This window comes from Lithobates pipiens, unplaced genomic scaffold, assembly GCF_037356315.1.
Source record: "Lithobates pipiens isolate NorthernLeopardFrog02 unplaced genomic scaffold, aLitPip1_a1.2 Scaffold_8, whole genome shotgun sequence".
Taxonomy (NCBI): domain Eukaryota; kingdom Metazoa; phylum Chordata; class Amphibia; order Anura; family Ranidae; genus Lithobates; species Lithobates pipiens.
The window spans coordinates 91,837,696-91,858,646 of record NW_027507903.1 but is presented as its reverse complement, the minus strand read 5'-3'; the positions used below and the strand labels follow the sequence as shown (position 1 = coordinate 91,858,646).

The 20,951-nt window shown below is 43.8% G+C and overlaps 1 protein-coding gene across 2 annotated transcripts in view; it reads left to right on the top strand.

Moving 5' to 3' along the window:
- The window catches only part of LRRC49 (leucine rich repeat containing 49), a 186,106-nt gene that overhangs the window by 109,808 nt on the left and 55,347 nt on the right, over positions 1–20,951 (top strand). For both annotated transcript variants that reach the window (XM_077472670.1, XM_077472671.1), the window contains 2 exons: positions 10,026–10,173; positions 20,002–20,085. In XM_077472670.1, coding sequence (XP_077328796.1) covers positions 10,026–10,173; positions 20,002–20,085 — 232 coding nt within the window. The remainder of the gene's footprint in view (positions 1–10,025; positions 10,174–20,001; positions 20,086–20,951) is intronic.

Sequence of the window (20,951 nt, the reverse complement as noted above, 5' to 3'; positions counted from 1 at the left end):
AGCATTAAACTTTTCATTAACAGTAACACTTATAGCATTTTTTGCATTTGTAGGCTGTCCTAGCCCATGGTCAACTTGAGCCTGATAGTCATTAGACACAACACTTTTAGACATCAACACAGGTTCTATTTGGATTTTAACCCTTGCATTTCCACTATATAGGGAAAAGTCATTCTCAAGTGCACATTCAGTGGCCCCACTAACTGGGGTCACTCTCACATCGTCATGGACAGTCTCGTAACCAGTCCTTTTATACATGAAATCAGCAGTTCCAGCCATAATTTCATTAAAGACCGTCTTACCCACCGCAGTAGTTGGGGTCACCATCTTCATTTGAGTACGTCGTCTTATGCACCAGTCCTCTGCTGCACTTTTACTGGCCAATTCCTCCTGGTGGCCATGGGATGAAACTACAGCAGGCATCTCCCACCGTTTAGCACCCCCTGCAGGCACAACAGGAAACTTCTTGTTGCTAGGGGTGACTGCAAACATATTTTCACCGGAATCTGAGCCTACAGACAAAACTTTCTCAGCAACATTATCTCCAGTCGTATTCGACAACCTAGGGCAAGAAAACATGCCATGCCCCAGCTGGCCACATTCCAGGCATGGTACTGGACGATTTTTTCCCAAAGCGATTCTCTCTTGGTGATTCCCAGCTGGCCGGAATGCACAGGCCTCTTTGTGGGGACGCTGAACCAAACCTCTACTGCAGCTCCTTTCAGGCATAAATTTCACTCCGGTTGCCATGGGAGACCGCACTCTCCCAGCAGAACTTTGCTGGCTCTCTCCAACATGATAAACTGGCTCCTCCTTAAGCCACTTTCCACGATCCTTATTAGACATAGCCCATGGTACAGAGACAGCCCGACTGGCTTCCTCTGCGTTGCTATGGGCAACCACTCTCATCCTCAGCCTTTGATCAGCCTCTCTCCTTGCATATAGCATGGGCTTCTCTCTGCTGGATCCCGTCTCATGCTGTGACACATTCACAATAGCTGTTTTAACTGCATCAGCTTTGCCAGGGGCAACAACAGCCCTCTTCCAGTTATGGACATCCAGCGGCTTTCCCCTTGCACTGAGGGTCGGCTTCCTTTCCTCTGTAGCTTGGTCCAGTGCTGCTAAATGCCGCTTGCACCAATCCACTGCAGATTCAAATGCTGGTGGACTCTCCATAACAGCAGTCACCTGTGCACTCATTGCACCAGGGTTGCTAGGGACAACCCCAGCCCTTTTTCTCCTTGATAAACTCTGATCAGGTATGTATGGGGCTCGTTCAGGCGGTAACATCCCCTCCAACCACAGAGCTCTGTCTCTCATTTCAGAAAACCTGGCTTCTTTTAAGAGCTTTGACCGACCCATACTTAGAGATTCCAGAGCAACTTTAAACAGTCCAGGAAAATGAAAGTGTCTCTTTTAAAGCAAGTTGCTTTTCTCTTCATGCAAGCTTTCCTCACCTGCACATTGCACACACTGATTGTGCTGTCTCATGCACACAAACACAGTTCATAGCAAGAGAAAAAATAAATAAAAAATTTGACTTTTCATTCACAGGTACACCACCTGCAACATGCAATGCCTTTTGCCTGGCTGCACTTCCACACACAGCCAATAGTTCCTGACTTGAACTTACTGTAGAGCAAGGACCCGGATTCCACCGTCTTGTGCCCGCATTCAAACACCACTTGTAATATTTGGGGGTTATTTTAGCTTAAAGGTAGAGCTTACCAGTGAGCTGGATCCACACCAGATGTCGTTTAAGGGCTCGTAGGCCCACTTTTATTAAAGAAAGAAAAGTCAGATAACAAAATAGTTGCCCACACAGGGGTTTCAGCTTTCCACAGCAGTAATGTATGTAGAACCAAAAATACCAAGCCACCTGGCTCTCTTTAGCAGCACTGCTGCTCAGACTTCTGCTGCAGCCCTCTTGGCTCTTTAACAGAGTTCCTGTACACCCAGTACCTCAGCACTCTTTAACAGCTTCTCTTTCAGCCCACAAGCTTGGACCCTCTGTCTGCTCTGACAGACCGACCTGTGCAGACATGCACACTTCTTCTCCCTTACACGCCTGGACTCCTCGGGAGGGTGGAGCCCAGAACCATGGTGTTGGCTTTGTTTTAAGCCCAAGACCCACCTGTGTAATCATCCAGCCAGACTGCTGGCTGTTCCCAAAACCCGGTCCCAGGATTGGAGATTCCGTACTACCACAATGCTCTTTTTTAACTGTGGTGGTGAAATCACCTCCTACAGCACTGGAGTCGCGGCTTTATGTATCGTGGGAGCAAACGCTGTTGCTGTCAAGATAAATAAATCCACGCTGCAGCTGAATGGCGTACCTGAAAACATGAAAAATGGTTAACAATAACACAGTAAACAGTAAAGTATAAAAAATTTGAGAGAAGAGAGAGAGAGAGAGAGAACAATAAAACGACAACTATTTTTGGTTTTTATATTTTATATTTTTTTTGGTTTTTTTATTTTACTTTTTTTTTTTTTTTTTTTTTTATACACTTTTTTTTGAACTGTAAACTGTAACTGTAACGGTTCGGGTCTCTCAAAATGCGATGGCATCTTGGGAGACCCTGTGTAAGTGTGCCTAGCCTGTGAAATGCTGTACCCTACGCTAATACTTCACTAGTTCATGGTAGCGTTCAAAACACTCACCCTGACAAAGACCAGGATTGCCAGGACAGCGTGGACAATAAGAACGGGTGTCACGCCTATATCCGCGCTTGCTACAGACACGACATCTTTTTTGGGGGGCTCGTTGGGTAGGGGTACTCGGGAGGACATAAGAATAATGCCTCTCATGCAGCCGGCTTACTGCATTTGGTTGGGAATGGTGAGGTACAGAACCCTCTGGAAACAGAAGCTCTGTGACAACCTCTCTTTGGAAGAAAAGAAAGGTTAATGTTCCGCCTGAAGTTTTGTATAGCACAAAAGCATTCAGCAAAGCCAATTGAAATAAGTAAGCAGACACTTTTTTGTACCAGCGTCTGGTCTTACGGGAAGTTAGATACGGCGCCAACATCTGGTCATTGAGGTCCACCCCTCCCATATTTTTGTTATATTCGTGGACACAGAGGGGTTTCTCCATAATACCAGTCGCCGTAGAAATTTGGACCGTCGTGTCTGCATGAAGGGAGGTAAGAACGAAAACATTCTTATTATGCCTCCACTTCATAGCGAGCAAATTATTACACCGATAGCAGGCTCTCTCCCCCAGCCTAAGACGGGAATCTACAAGCCGCTGGGGAAAGCCCCGGCGATTAGGTCGCACGGTGCCACATGCTCCAATCTGATTATCAAATAAATGACTAAACAGTGGCACGCTGGTGTAATAGTTGTCCACGTACAAGTGGTACCCCTTTCCGAATAAGGGTGACACCAATTTCCACACTATCTTGCCAGCGCTTCCTATGTAATCAGGGCAGTTCTCCGGCTCTACGTAACTATCTTTACCCTCATAAACCATAAAGCTCCATGCATAGCCTGTGGCCCTGTCACAGCACTTATAGAGCTTGACCCCGTATCTGGTACGCTTGTTGGGAATGTACTGTTTGAATGACAAGCGACCAGTAAACTTAACCAGGGACTCATCAACGCAGACAACTTTTTGGGGAGTAAACAAGTCTGCAAAACGTTGGTTGAAGTGGTTTATGAGGGGCCGAATTTTGTAGAGCCGATCGTATTCAGGGTCTCCACGTGGACGACAAAGTTCATTGTCACTGAAGTGCAAGAACCGCAAGATCTGCTCGTATCGTTTCCTGGACATGGAGTTAGAGAACACGGGCATGTGGTCAGCCGGATGCGTGGACCAATAAGCCCGCATCCGCATAAATTTATGTGTGCCCATGTTGAGGGAAAGGCCCAAAAACGTCTTAAATTCGGAAACCGTAACTGGTTTCCAATCTCTGGCAAGAGACGGCAACTGGGGATTAGCGGCGATGCGTTGACCAGCATATAAATTGGTTTGGTCCACAATAGATCTATAGAGATCTTCCGTGAGATACAGAGAATAAAAATCGAGTGGCGTAAAATCATCTGTATCCACCTGAATACCGGGTTGGGCAGTGAATGGGGGAAGTACGGGTTCTGCAGAAGTGGTGGGCACCCAATTGGGATAGGCAAATTCTGCAGGAAGGGCACTATGGGTACGACGGGCCTGTCTTTGTCTTCTTCTTGGTGGCAGCGGGACACTACTTGTGCTTGCCACCTCGCCAGCTTGAACTGCACTTATGGGACTCGCCACGTCACCACGTGATACTGCAGTGCTGGATGTACGTCCAGGGTGTACTAGGCCGCTGGTGCTTGCCAGTTCACCAAAAGGATGAGCGGCGCTAGTACTGGCTCTATACTCCATACGAGGGACTTGCGGTTCCTGCACCTCAACAACATCAGAAAATCGGGGTCGGGTACGCCTGACAATAGCAGGGACCTCTTCTTCGTCGTCAGAGCTATCTGACATGGAGGCGCTGTCCTCTACAGGTTCGTATTCTGAGCCTGAATCTGACAGATCAGTGTCTTCCTCTTCACTATCTGTCATGCTCAGAAACGTGTAGGCCTCTTCACTAGTGTACCTTCGCTTTGCCATTTTGGGCTCTAAATTTAGGGGTACAGTAGTGAGACTCACAGGTAAAAAAGCACCTAGCCTGTCAGCGACTGTATAAAACGCTACAAAAAAAAACTGTTAGCGATCGCAGGGATCAGGCCTGACTCTGCGAACACTGCAGTTATGTGTGTTGTGTTTTGTAAGTGACAGTGATCGATCGATACTGCACTTGGGTGGGCTGGGCTGGGCTGGGCAGAGGGACAAAACGCAGGTGCTAGCAGGTTTCTGGATTGATCCTGCTAACAATGCGTTTTTTTAGAACCCTAAATTGCTGGGCACGCTAGTATAGATCTGATCAGATCAGATATTGATCTGTTCGGATACTATACCACTAAGGGAGGTGTATGCTTTGCGCGTGGGTGTTAGCGGTGCTGGCACTAACCTAGCACTGCCTGGGGCGACGCAGACCCTTTCTGACCCTAAAACCAAATTTATATCACCCGCCGGGTGATCAGGGGGTTAAACCTTTATTAGGTAATAAATGGCGGGTGCCCTGATGCTATAAAAAGCGAACTACCTAACCAGCGTCACCCGTAACACTTATACGGTGATCACTGGTGAAAGGGTTAACTAAGGGCAATCAGGGGTTAAAACCTTTATTGGGTATTTATATGGGGGTACCTGAAGCTTTATAAAAACCTGACGGGGAACCTAAATAACTAACTGGCTAACCAGCGTCACCAGTGACACTTATGCAGCGATCGCTGGTGAAAGGGTTAACTCTAGGGGCAATCAAAGGGTTAAAACCTTTATTAGGTTATATATCGGGGTACCTAACGGTATAAAAACCTGGCGTTGAACCTAAAAAAAAACTAGCTTCCTAGCGGGACCAGTGACACTATTGCAGCGATCAGAAAAAGATCGCTTAGTGATACTGGTAAAAGAGGGTGAAAGGGTTAACTGGGAGGGCAATCAAGGGGTTAAACCTTTATTAGGGGGGGGTAGGGGGCTACCCTGGACCTAAAGGGGCCTAACACTAGCTGCCCTGACACTTTTTACAGTCACAACTGACACTAAATGTAGTGATCAATAAATAAATGAACACTGCATTAGTGACACTGTGACTGGGGGGGGGTGGGGGGCCGATCGGGGGGGTGATCGGGGGGTGACTGGGGTGAAATGTGTGCCTGTGTGTACCTATGTGTCAGTGGACTGTTGGTGCACTTACTTGGACGTCTTCACTCCTCGCTGTCCGGTTCAAAAAGACCGCCACAAGGAGTGTGACATCACTTCCTCCTCCTGTGTTTACATTTTCACAGGGGAGGAAGTTCGTCACTGGCCAGGAGCGATCGAGAGGGGATGGCCAGAAACCAACGGCCATCCCCTCATCGCGGGTCGCTCCGGCACCGAAAGGGACCGCCGTATCTAGCGGGAGGGGGTCCGATCGGACCCCCCACCCGCTAGAAGGCATTCACGTACATTTACGTGATTGTGCCTGCCTGTGCCATTGTGTTGACGTACATTGGCAATACGGCGGTCCTGAAGTGGTTAATGACTGGAATAGTACCACTTAGGGGTGCAACGGATCATTACTGATCCGTGTTCCGAACGGGTCAACCCACTCGGATTGGCACACGCCGTGATCCGCGGAGCACTCCACGGTCTCGGCCTTAGGAAAGGCCGCGTCTTCGGCCTAGCTCCGAAGCGGCGCCCATCTTTCTACACCTAATGTGATCGCTCCGTCAAATGACAGAGTGATCACTTGTAAACAAACCAGCATCGTCATGTCGCTGGTTCCTCTCTCCCCTCCGTGTACAGATCTGTACAGTGGAGTGGAGAGATCAGATGGAAGCGGCGCTGTGGGCTGCATCTGTAGTGCCCAAAGCGTTGCTTTGTGACAATTGCAGTCACAGCCATCCCTCAGTACTCTGCCAATACTCTGCAATACTCTGCCTATACCCTGCCAATACCCTGCCAATACTCTGCAATACACTGCCAATACTCAGTCTGCAATACTCTGCCTATACCCTGACAATACCCTGCCAATACTCTGCAATACTCTGTCAATACTCTGCAAATAGTCTGCCAACATGGTAACAGTAGGGGCGCTTGTAATTTACCTTACTTAAAAAAATGGAAATGCTAACATAACAATCATCCGTGATTAGGGTGATATAACAACCTGTCACCACACAGTAATAACCAAATAACAATGAAACAATTGCAAAACTTAATTAATTAAATAGTCCCAATTAGACAATGAAGAACAGCATAAAACCAAAGTCCATGCAGTGATTGAGCTCTTCAAAAAAATTGTGATAAACTTTGTCTATATTAATTTGCCAGACTATAATGAGATCTTCTGAAATGGCTGGTACCTGGTCATGTTCGTATACGCAATTTCCGGTCCTCTTGGTTGTCGGTCGCATTCGGTGGAATGCACGCTATACACAGCGAGGAACCATGAGCATACCACGAAACGATTCGATAAGCGAGCAGCCCCAGTGCCAGGCGGGCACTGAGCAATGTAAGCAGCCATTTGGCTCTATGTTTTTAAATTTTTGTTTTAATTAAACAGTATTATGCTATGGATTTTGTTTGCTCTTTCTTTATGCCCCGTCTGAGCCTATGAGGAGGAAGGTGGTTTCCATAGGGATCTATCATATTCCATGTGAGCAGGCATATACCTGCACAAGCTTGGCTGACTATCTTTTTAATTAAAGTAGTCAATACAATCTGGTAAGAAGACCTCTGTATCTTCACGGTTGGGTGTTTTTCGTGTCCAAATCTTGGTGAAGGGATTTCTCACTAATTTCAGAAGATCTCATTATATTCTGGCAAATGAATATAGACAAAGTTTATCACAATTTTTTTGAAGAGCTCAATCACTGCATGGACTTGGGTTTTATGCTGTTCTTCATTATCTAATTGGGACTATTTAATTAATTAAGTTTTGCAATTGTTTCATTGTTATTTGGTTATTACTGTGTGGTGACAGGTTGTTATATCACCCTAATCATGGATGATTGTTATGTTAGCATTTCCATTTTTTTAATAAGGTAAATTACAAGCGCCCCTACTGTTACCATATCTCAGCCAATAAGTTTCTTACTATAGATCCTTTCCAGGGAGCAGCTTTAAAAAAAAAAATGATCACATTATTAGTTTGGTAATTAGATTATTTGTATCACAAATTATTGTAGTAATTGGCGCAGAGTTTATTTGTAGCTGGTATCAGCTGCTTGTACACAATACTCTGCCAAAACTCAGTCTGCAATACCCTGCCAATACCCTGCCAATACGCTGCCAATACGCTGCAAATACTCTGCAATACCCTGCCAATACTCTGCAGTACCCAGCCAAACCCCGCCAATACTCTGCCATAACCCGCCAATACTCTGCCATACCCAGCCAATACTCTGCCATACCCTGCTAATACTCTGCCATACTCAGCCAATACTCTGCCATACTCTGCCATACCCAGTCATACTCTGCCATACCCTGCCATACCCAGCCATACTCTGTAATACTCTGCGATACCCAGCCATACTCTGCGATACCCAGCCATACTCTGTGATACCCAGCCATACTCTGGGATACCCAGCCATACTCTGCGATACCCAGCCATACTCTGGGATACGATACTCAGCCATACTCTGGGATACCCAGCCATACTCTGCGATACCCAGCCATACTCTGGGATACCCAGCCATACTCTGCGATACTTAGCCATGCTCAGCCGTACCCAGCCATGCTCAGCCAATATTACAGTGGGGGAGATTGTGGATATTACAGTGGGGACTATATGGTGGTGGAATTTTCACAGGTTTTTGCAAATTCAATTATTTGCTGATCCGAAAAATGATCCGATCCGTGACTCTGATCCGAGGAACGATCCGATCCGTGAGCTTTTTGATCCTTTGCACCCCTAGTACCACTGGATCGGAGTAGAACCAATGTAGTGCCTATATTTAAAAAGGGAATAAAGTCTTTAACAAGTAACTATAGACCTGTTAGTTTAACTTCTAAAGTCGGGAAGATACTGGAGCATTTAATAAAAGATCATATAGATGAGCAAAAGACAAAATTCAGAGAGTAGTGGTTAATGATTCTTACTCTGAATGGTCTAAGGTTATCAGTGGTATCCCCCAAGGTTCAGTGTTGGGACCCTCACTTTTTGATAACTTTTATAAATGATATTGGGTTCGTGATTAAAAGTACCATTTCAGTCTTTGCAGATGGCACTAAGCTATGCAGTGGAATAACATCTTTACAGGATGTCTCCAACTTACAAGCCGACCTCAATGCACTGTTTAATTGGGCGATTGTTGAAAATGAGGTTTAATGTTGATAAATGTAAAGTTATACACTTGGGGGCTAAGAATATGCATGCATCGTACATACTAGAGTGAGTACAACTGGGGGAATCCATAGTGGAGAAGGATCTGGGGGTTTTGGTAGATCATAAGCTTAATAATTACATGCAATGCCAAGCTGCGGTTTCCAAAGTGAGCAAAGTCCTTTCTTTTATTAAAAGAGGTATGGACTCCAGAGAGAAATATAATTTTGCCCTGTACAAATAATTACAAAGACCTCATGTGGAATGTGCAGTTCAGTTTTGGGCACCAGTTCTCAGAAAGGATATCAGGAAAAAGTGCAGAGAAGGGCAACCAACCTGATAAGAGGCATGAAGGAGCTCAGCTATGAGGGAAGATTAGAGGAACTGAATTTATTTTATCTTGAGAAGAGTGGATATGATCAACATGTACAAATACATAAGGGTCCGTTTAGTGAACTTGAGTTATTCACTTTAAGGTCATCACAGAGGACAAGGGGGCACTCTAGATGTAATTCTGGCCAGCTCAGTAGAGCTTTAAAAAGACCTAGATTCCTAAATGTACATACTGTAATATAACTGGGTACTAACATTTATAGGTAAAGTTGATCCAGGGAATATCCAGTTTCCTCTCTGGTGATCAGGAAGGAATTTTCCCCCTGCTGCAACAATTTGGATCATGCTTTGTGGGGGTTTTTTCGCCTTCCTTTGGATCAACTGTGGGTATAGAATTATGTATATGGGATTGTATAGTTGTTTTTTTTTTTTTTTTATTGGTTGAACTAGATGGACTTGTGTCTTTTTTCAATCTGACTATGACTATAACTATGAAATCCCAGAAACAGTTGCATGGAATCTGGGATAGTTGGGTGTTATGCTACAACTGAGATATTGTCAGTGTGTTCAGACTCATGTATTCACTACCGAGAAGCATCATTCTGGTGGTCACTTTCACACAGTGTGCCTAGGGATGCAAAGTGCAGATATGTTTAAACAGCCTCAAGTGCATTGTCTGATAATTAAGTACAGGCCTAAAGAAAAACATTGATCTTCTTCTGTGTGGCATAACACTATGAAAAATAAAAACAATCTTTGCCTTCAGTTTCTGCTAACTTATATTGTACTTTATCTTTGCAGAATCAGTGACATCTTGTGCCTTGCTGACTCCACATCGCTTTCAGAAGTCACACTTGATGGCAACCCTATAGCTCAAGAGTCATGGTACAGACAAACCATTCTGGGGCACATGCTGCAGCTGAGACAGCTGGACATGAAGAAAATCACGGTAAAGGGAAAGCCTTAAAGTGATAGTGTTGCTAATAAAAGTAGTCTGTAAAAAAAAAACACAATAATAATAATTACCTGTTCCACCAGCTAAATCTCTGACCTTGTAGAGCTGAACCTTTAGCGCTACCTATTTTACTAAAGTAGGGAAGGTGTTTAGCAGTTTATATTTTCTAAAATAATTGCATATCCATGTTCTGTGTACTGTGGGAGTCCAGATATAGTGAATTCAAGGTCCTGGGTTTATTAACTCTTTAATCTAGGGGGCGATCTGGTCTGCTCTAGTGACCTTCCCAGCAGCCTGCTTCGGGGAGAGGAGCGAGCACCGGCGATGACTGCCGAACCTGGGCGATGACGTTACCCATAGGCTTACTATGGGGCAACCACTGCCCTTCCTCTCCGCTGGTAGTTGATCGGGTGACTGGATGGGAGTGCCCTGAGAATAGGTGGTTATAGGTATTATTATACAGGATTTACACAGCGCTTTACAGCGTTAGGGCCGACAGTACAATTACAATACAATTCAACACAGGAGGAATCAGAGGGCCCTTCTCATTAAAGCTTACAATCTCAAGTGGTACAAAAGGGTAATAACTGTGGGGATGAGCTGATGAAGAGAATGAAACTACAGTTGTTAGATGGAGGCAGAATAGGCTTCTCTGAAGAGAAAAGTTTTCAGAGATCACCCAAAAGTGAATAGATTTGGAGATAGTCTAACTGATTGGGGTAGGGAATTCCAGAGGATGGGAGAAGTTTGGGAGAAGTCCTGGAGGAGAGTATGGGAGGAGGGGATGGGGGAGATGGAGAGCAGGAGGTCTTGGGAGGAACGAAGGGGATGATTAGGATGGTAGAGTTGTGGATGGCTTTGTAAGTTGTTAGTATTTTTACTTTCATTTTTTGGGCAAATGATAGCCAATGGAGGGACTGGCAGAGAGGGGTAACAGACGCTGAGCGGTTTGTAAGGTGGATGATTCTGGCAGCAGCATTCATGATGAACTGAAGGGGGATAGTCTAATTAAAGGTAAGCCAATGAGGAGGAAGTTGCAGTAGTCGAGGCGAGAGATAACCAGGGAGTGAATCAGGAGATTTGTGGTTTCATTGGTTAGGAAGGGACATCGTTTGGAGATGTTATGGAGGTTGAGGTGGCAAACTTTGGAAAGTGATTGGCTGTGAGGCCAAAAGGGGATTCAGAGTCCAGGATAACACCTAGCATCCTGGCATGTGGGGATGGGTGGATGGTTGTGCCATTGCACTTGACAGAGAAGTCAGGAGAAGATGCATGTGGGAGGGAATATTATGAGCATCTCTTATAGGTTAGTTAGCATAGGGCTTAGAATGGGATGAAAGCAGACTAAAGGAAGATAACAACCAGCGCTAACAGACCATGAGCCATATCAGTCCCATAACAAGAATGACATTCACCCAGAGGATTTCTTGTTTTAACATCCCAGGAGCAATTCCTCCTATAATTGCACAGGTAATGAGTGGACCTTGCTGCCCTCTTCAGAGGAAATCATTGACAATGTCTATAATAAGAGAAAAGAGAAGGTGCACCAGTCGCATGTATTACCACTGATGACTCTGATGACGAGGGCTCTGTCCTTGAAATGAGCAAGTCTCACCCCCAGGTTATGGGCGTTCTGTTTATATTGCCATTGGATCAGATACTGGATAGTGTTGATGTGCAGGATTATACTTACCTCTGTCAGTATATTCAAATTCTTTTTATCCAATAAATAGTGTAGCGGCGGGCTCCTGAAGAGCACGCGCTATGTGTTTTCAAAATTTAACTTTACCCAAACTACAGTTTGGTTTGGGTCTATTTGCCTAAATTTGACTTCTGTGTCAGTCTGACTGGGCTGTGAGATGTTCAGCCTGGCCACCGGGGGGTGCTGTCTCTGGTGGCAGGCGTGGAACTATGGCCTGGTTGGGCGTTTAATTTACTCTCTCTCGGAGTCAGGTCAGTGGGAGTGGCCCTCTCGCTGTGCCCTCTGGGAGAGGATATTTAAGATGCGGACGTCACGTGGTTCGGGGTTCCGGTCCACTATGATGTGCTGATTACATGGTCCTGGTCCTCCTGACTAGCCCCCAGGAAGGCTATGGCCTGGGGTCCGGATCCACCTGACTTTAATGCCTCGGGGCTAGCTAGCCTAAGACAAGGGAACTAAGGAAGGATTCCAAGGTGGATGGGTGCTGTCTCCGGTTCGGGAGAGACCCATTGAACTTTGAGCATTCCAGGGGAGGACTCTTTAGAAAAACACCACGTGTGGGTTGGTTTTCTTAACAAGAGCCTGGAAGGGCTGAAGTAACCGAGAGAATCCGGTCTTGTGGATATCGCCAAGCAGGCTGAAAGATCCAGGTATCCTACAAGTGTTCTACAGCTTAGTTTCCCTACGTGTTCTGCAACAACTTCGGTGATAAAGACTTTGTTCCTGAGTAAACACCTGGTTGGCTGCTAGGCCTTGTGAGAGAGGGACTGTCCAATCTGAGTGTTCGTTCAGCTGCGAATGGCTATTCTCTGGATGCAGTCAAGGTAAGCAAGTTCTTTAACATTTTTGGACTTTGACATTGAGAGTACCTGAACTTTCCTTTCCAATCCTCTGATCCCAAGTTGAAAGACTGTTCAATGGTTTGAGTTTTTGCAAATAAAATCCATTCAAGTGGATCTATTGTCAGTCTCAAGTTACTGGGCCATCTACCATGGGACATCCCCTAGACGTGAAACAAGGAGAATGAAAGGTAGCCGTAAGCCCAAAAATAACCAGCAGCTCTTTCGGGGGTTAGTGCTACAATAGTTTTTATGGTAATGCACACAGCTGGTGAGCCTTCTCTTTTCTTGTGTTATAACTATTGCCGGGAGTGAAAGCAGGTTTAAGCTTAGCAGCAAACAGTAGGCTCTGAGGAAGAAGGTATCCCTTCGAAACATGTCAGTAGCAGTGACCCTCATGTCCTCTCCTTCATCACCTGGAGACTGTTGTTTGCCACCATTCAAATGCTTTTACATTGTGGTTTTCTTTCACATGCTTGTGAGTCGTTTTTAATTCATTCTTTTAATAAAGGAATCAAAGGATAAAGCACAAGGCTGGTGCACCCTCTTCTCTTTATTCTTCTTAAGCTTTGTTAGGTTTTGACTAGACTTCCACTTTAAGCTTTCAGTGATCACCAGCAATGGCAGCAATCACTAATACGGAATCGAGAGTTATCACTTGGCAGGGAGGTGGCATGAAGGTACACACTTGTATGCACATTAATATGTAAATTCCCATGTACCCTTGTGATTATGTGTCCACCTCCTGATATCTGTGAATAATTTTCCCCTACTGTTTCATTGGAGACTGATATGCATTCTGTGTAAGAATTTCTGGTATGAATTAAACAGGAAACATACGGTAATCTGTTCAAAAGCCAGAGTTTGCTGGCAAGTCTGTAGAATGTTGAACTTTTACTATATTTACATCCTTTATCCAGTTGAAATAACAGTACTTCCAGAATGTATACTTGTTTTGATTATGCAGGTTCTGATATAATAGGTTACCCCGACATTCTTGGCATGCCATGCCTTTTGTAATTGAGCTATTAAAGTGTTTTTCTGTTTTTTTTTTTTTTTTTTTTTGTAGCAGTCTAGTTTTTTTTGTATGACTGAAAGATGAGCACTAGATGGCAGAAGAGTGCTAATGTAAAAACTTGGAGAATGCTGAGTCGTAGAAAAAAATAGAACTGATTCTGAAAGAACCAGAGTATGCGTAAAAATAAGATATTGGGTAAAAAGTGAGAGAGTACTGCATTCAAATTCATAAGAAATTGTGTCTAGCTATAAAATATGGACTTTTGAGCTACTCTAGGATCACCGCAATACAATGCATAGCATTTGAGATTTATTAGTGATATGTGTATGCAAGTACTGTGTGTGTGTGTGTGTGTGTGTGTATAAATACATATACCATATTTATCAGCGTATAACACACACCTTAACTTTAAGAAGGACGTTTCAGGACAAAAAAAATTCCACAGCCCCCTGCATGGTACACAGACCCCCGCATAGTACACAGACCCCTTTCATTATAAAGCCCCCCTCCTCCTCTGCACTCCCAGTCTCCTGAGACATCATTGCCAGCATGCTCTGCAGTATAGCGGGCATCGCTGCTGGCCCCTTCTCATGTGCCACTCCTCCTGTGTCACTCATTGTGGATCAGAGCTATTGAATACCTCCATTGGTGCCATGGACCCGGTCATGTGACTGCTTTCCTCTCTCTCATTCACATACACATGACCGCTCTCCTCCTCCAATTAAAAGCTACACTTGAGGAAGGGGTGGAGCGGGAGGAGGGGATTGGCCAGAACGAGCAAGGTCGGTGGCTTGGATTTGCATTGATAGTGGCACGGGGGGGAGCTGTGTGGGGGGAGGGGGCTGACAGCACTGTGACTGGTCCAGCAGAGGCGGGTGGCCCGCCTGACACCCTCCCAACCTGGGACAGACTGCCCAATTCCCCCCCCCCCCCCCAGTTAAAAAAACAATTATCAGCATAGAACACACAGGCACAGTTTACCCTCTGTCTTCAGGTTTAAAAAAAAGTGTGTGTTATACGCCAATAAATACAGTATATACATATGCAGTAAAATTTTGGATTGGGAGCATAATTTGTTCCAGAAACATGCTTCTAATCCAAAGCACTCGTATAGCAAAGCAAAATTTCCCCATAAGAAATAACGGAAACTCAAATAATTCATTCCACAACCATTTATTCATTGGTCCTTCCACTTATAGTCCATATAAAAAGATTATAGCAATGTGATAGGTTGTGTAACCATAAAATGTCCATCCACAATGGCAGCCTTCACAGGGGAATTCAAAATCCAGCAGGAGCTACAGAGTATAAAAGAGAAGAGAGGCAACATGGTTACATTTAGCAACTCACATGGTTGATGATTAACCACTTGCTTACTGGGCACCTAAACCCCCAATTCGCTTAGACCAAGTTATACTCTCAATTCAAGGTTTTATTGTGTGTGTGTATATGCGTAAATATAAATTATATATACACACACACACACTGGATAAAAAAAGTCTACACGCCCCTGTTAAAATTTCAGGTTTCTGTGATTTAACAAAATAAGACAAAGTAATAATTTCAAAACTTTTCCCACCTTTTAATGTGACCTATAACCTGTACAACTCAATTGAAAAACTGAACTCTTTTGGGGGGGGGGGGGGGGAATAAAAAACGTGCTCATCCTATTATAACTGGGGCTGTAGCTGCATTCAGAATTAAGCAATCACATTCAAACTCATGTTAAATAGGAGTTATTAACCCCTAATAAAGTTCAGCTCTTCTAGTAGGTCTTTCCTGATGTTTTCTTAGTTGCAACCTACAGCAAAAACCATGGTCTGCAGAGAGCTTCCAAAGCATCAGCGGGATCTCATTGTTAAAAGGTATCAGTCAGGAGAAGGGTATAAAAGAATTCCCAAGGCATTAGATATACCATGAAACGCAGTGAAGTCATCAAGTGGAGAAAATATGGCACAACAGTGACATTACTAAGAACTGGACGTCCCTCCAAAATTGAGGAAAAGAAGAAAACTGGTCAGGGAGGCTGCTAAGAGGCCTACAGCAACAATAAAGGAGCTGCAGGAATATCTAGCAAGTACTGTGGCTGTGGTACATGTGACAACAAACTCCTGTATTCTTTATATGTCTGGGCTATGGGATAGAGTGGACGGAAGCATTTTCCTATGAAGAAAAACCATCTAAACCTGGGTAAATTTATCAAAAACACATCCGAAGTCTCCCAAAAGCATGTGTTATGATCTGATGAAACCATGGTTGAACTTTTTGGCCATAATTGCAAAAGATATGTTTGGCGCAAAAACAACACTGCACATCACCAGCAGAACACTATCCCCACAGTGAAGCATGGTGGAGGCAACATCATGCTTTGGGACTGTTTTTCTTCAGCTGGAACAGAGGCCTTAGTCAAGGTAGAGGGAATTATGAACAGTTCCAAATACCAGTCATTATTGGCACAAGACCTTCAGGCTTCTGCTAGAAAGCTGAACATGAAGGGGAACTACATCTTTCAGCATGACAACAAACCAAAGCATACATCTAAATCAACAAAGGAATGGCTTCACCAGAAGAAGATTAAAGTTTTCCAATGGCCCAGCCAGAGCCCAGACCTGAATCTGATTGAAAATCTGTGGGGGGATCTGAAGAGGGCAGTCCACAGGAGATCCCCTCGTCATCTGACAGGTTTGGAGTGTTTTTGCAAAGAAGAGTGGGCAAATATTGCCAAGTCAAGATGTGCCATGCCGATAGACTCATACCCAAAAAGTGCTGTAATAAAATCAAAAGGGGCTTTAACAAAGTATTAGTTTAAGGGTGTGCACACTTATGCAACCATATTACTTTAGTTTTTTATTTTTAGTTTCCTCCACCTAAAAGATTTAGCTTGTTGTTCAACTGAGTTGTACAGTTTATAGGTCACATTAAAAGGTGGAAAAAGTTCTGAAATGGTCTGTGTCAAATTTTTTGACAGAAACCTGACATTCTAACAGGGATATATGTCCACTGTGTATATAGCCAAGGGTATAAGGATCATTAAATCACCTTAGGATTATTGCAGGATCGAATGAGAACATGGGTCCTCAGAGTTGCAGCACTTTCACAAAAGGAAGTACTTTCTGCATGAGGTATGCAGAAATTAAAGGGGTTGTAAACCCTCGTGTTTTTTCACCTTAAGGCATCCTATGTATAAAGGTGAAAAAACTTCTGACAGTGACGACTCAGAAGCCCCCCCCCCCCCCCATTTTACTCACCTGAGCCCTTTCTTCCCTCAGCGGAGACGTGCTCTTCCTCTCTTTACGGGGATCTCGGCTATTGATAGCAGTGCAGCTATTGGCTCCTGCTGCTGTCAATCAAATGCAATGATGCGGGCGCTGGGGAGCGGGGCCAAGTCTGGCATTCTGTGTCTATAGACTTAAATGCTGGACTTGAAAGGGCACCCAAAAGGTAACCATATGCGAGAAGGAGCCGTGAGAGTCATCGAGGGAGCCCAGAAGAGGATGATCGGGGGCCTCACTGTGCAAAACGAACTGCACAGTGAAAGTAATGTGATATGTTTGTTATTTAAAAAAAAAAATGAGAGTTTTAATACCACAACTTATGACATCCCTATTAGAACGAAAACCCTCTTCCCCATTGTCTCTTGTTTAAGTGTCATGTATAGACCTGTCTAAATAAATGTGCCATTTAATTATTAAAGCTGAACCCCAGTAATGATCTTTATTGCATAATTACATTGGTCTGGCTTAGCACTATGTAAGAATGTATATCTCATTCCCGATGGACTGCTGGGGAAGCAGACAATCATAGTAGTAGTTGGTGCTAATACAGTGACAGCTGAGATCTTCCAGGTCCTGTGTGAGCTTCTTTTCCTCTGTACACTGACAACAGGGGGTCACTCGCTCGGCACTATGGCCATTCATGGGACATTTTGTTCTGTTTTTTCGATGAATGCAAGGTGTTCCCTGATTAGACACAGTGGAGAGGAGGGGCAGTGATGTCATGATCTCCACCTCATCCAATTAGAGTATGCTGAAACAGTGGGGCTAGGTGTCACTTGCCAGCGGGGATGAGCTTAAGATTTGAGCCAAACATAAATTCAGACAGAACCTTGGCTGTTTGGACATTTTGTCCGAATGCCTGAACAGCCAAGGTTTGCTGTGAAGATTTACCCATTTGGCCAAACATCATGTATAATAGTGATATTACTTCAGCTATTATATATGACAGCTTCCTGCTTCCAGTGGTTGTTAAGGATGTTGGTGGGTGCAGGCTTCACTGAGTCCTTAACTAGTGAAATCACCTGGTCCCTCTCACTTACATGACTGGGAATCCCAGGCATAGCCAGGGGGGGGGGGGGGGGTGGCGGGGTGTACAGTACCTCTCCATGCTGAGGGGATATTGCCTGGTTTGCTTTGTGAGGGGCATATGGTTGCCCCGCCTATTTCCTGACCTACCAGGCTGCATGCTCGGAAATGTAATAGTATAGAAAGGGACACCGCACTTTTTTTTTTCTCTTGACTTGTGCGTGGGGGTCCCTCTTGAATCCATACCAAACCCTTTGGATCCAGTATGGAATTTGACAGGGACCCTATTCCTTTTTTGTTTTACTTTTGCGTGAGGTCATCCTCAAAATTCATACCAGACCTGAAGTGCCTATGGGAGTCCCCCATTACTGTCTATCCCAGAGGCTCATTTAGGATAAGGCGCTGGTATAGATGAATGGAACCCCTGGCTAGTTTGTTTACAACATTGCAGCTGGGAGTTGTCATTTTGGTGGCAGTTGATGTAGTAGGTTTTTCGCATCACAGAAATATGGGACTTCACAGGCCGGATCAGGGTATTCCCCAATCATGCTGTTTCAGGCTCCATTCACACCTTTCCGTTTTGCGGGTGGAATCGCTGTGATTCTGCCCATGATTTGCAGTGTTTCCACAGTGGACGTCCTTGCGATGCCCGCTATTTTGAATGCCACCAAATTGTAGAGCTATTTGGCTGCGATTGTCACCCGGCGAATCTTGGTAAAATCACTGGAAAAACGTGCAAACAGAATCGTGATTCTGTTTGCATGATTTGCACTGTGATTTGGTGCCATTCAAAATAGCTTAGATAGCAAGGGCGCCCTGCAGTTTGTGGCATTTATGAATCGCAGACATAAGCCCGCAAAACGGAACACCAAGGTGTGAAATGGAGCCTAAAGGAATTTTTACATTTTTAATGTTTCACTTTAACCATTACCAAAATCACTGCTCCCTGCCAAACTGATTTTTTATTTTTTTTTACAAATTTCCTTTGATTTGATTCATGTTCTTCATGGAAGTGCCCAGCCTCCTATGCCATTTTTTTTGACAATCCCGTTCTAGAAAATAGTCCAAACTGATTTTTTACATTTGGCTCTTATTTGTCTTATTTGCCTTCAGTGGGGTTCAGGTTCAGCACCTGAACTTTACTCATGTTACTCAAACCTTTCTCGGTGAACTTAAAGCATTTGATACCCCAAAACATCATATTCCTGATATGTGGCTGCTGTACCATATACTTGTATGAGAAAGTATCCTGCTCTCCTTGTATTGCTTTCTTTATGTGAAATCCCTGCCAGGCTCTCTTTTTTCCTATTAAAAACTGACCACACTAAGCAGGAGAACACACCATGGTCCATTCTCTAGCTATGCTGATGCTGAGTGCACTCTCCCCCAATTATCAGACTTGTCCTAACATGCCCCTGCTGCACAGCCATCCACTGGAAATTTCAGTGTACTGCTGTTTCTCCCCCCCCCCCCCCCCACATCTCTTATGCAGTTGAGAACAGAGGGAATGTAATCACTTATACAGAAGAAAAGGGTATTTATAGAGTATTTTTATATCTATACAAAAATGTTTTTTGCTTTTTATTTCTATTTTAAACTGAATGGGTTGTTTTACAAGGTGATCTTTACAATTGCTTTAAGTGATTGTATTATTCGGCTCATCACTACTTGCTAGCAAAGAGCCCTGCCTCCTCCACTACAAACTGAACAGGATCAAAAAACAGTTTGCATGCATGTCTGTGTTTTATTGCTGATTGATATAAAACAAATGTTTTTTTCAATGTGTACATAGAACAGTATTGCCCTCTTTCAATCAAAACGGCAGTCCCTTATTATTAGGAAAATCAGTTCAATAAACGTCTGCTTTTCTTTTGTATGACATTCTTTATGCAGATATCTGACTTTTGTACGATCTATTAAGTTTTCCATTATAAAAAGATAAAAAGCATATTTTTGTTTTAGGAAGAAGAAAGACGTACTGCATCTGTTCTGGCAAGAAAAGAGGAAGAGCGGAAGCGTGAAAGCCATAAGCAAGCCTTACTAAAGGTAAACTCTGTCATGTAAGAATTTCAGGGCAAATTGAAAATTTCACTCATCGGGTGTTGACATTTCAGCCCACCCGTAAACTGGTATGATGAAAAAATGAACATCTACAAAAGCTGTACCCTTCCGTCTTTTCCCGGGACAAATATGAAGTATTTTAAAGCCTGAGACAGCGCAAACACTGAATGCTGATATTGTTTGTTTTAAGACTTTAGCTAATCACGGCAATGTCCTTGTATGTACCGTAGTAGGACAACAAGATTGATTATGCATTGCTCTGTGTCATTGTACATACTGGGGTGAATTCAATACAGCATTTGCTACACATTTCAGGTTGTATGGTCTTCAATACAGCATTTGCTACACATTTCAGGTTGTATGGTCTTCAATACAGCATTTGCTACACATTTCAGGTTGTATGGTCTTCAATACAGCATTTGCTACACATTTCAGGTTGTATGGTCTTCAATACAGCATTTGCTACATATTTCAGATGGTATGTTCTTCTTAAAATATCCTATGCCAAATTCATGAAACCGTTGAGATGTTTGATGGTTCCTTATTTGTATTCCTTTAAGAACCTGTTGCTATAACAAAACTGGAGGTAATTTAACCACTTGACCTCTGGAAGATTTACCCCCTTAATAACCAGACAATTTTGCGGTCATGCAACCTTCTATCCAAATAAAATTTATGTCATTTTTTTCCCCACAAAAAGAACTTTCTTTTGATGGTATTTGATCACCTCTGCATTTTTCTTTTTTGTTACAAATTTCCTTTGATTTGATTCATGTTCTTCATGGAAGAAACAAAAAGGGCTGACAATTTTTTAAAAAAAATACTTTGTTTTCTGCTATAAAACATATCCC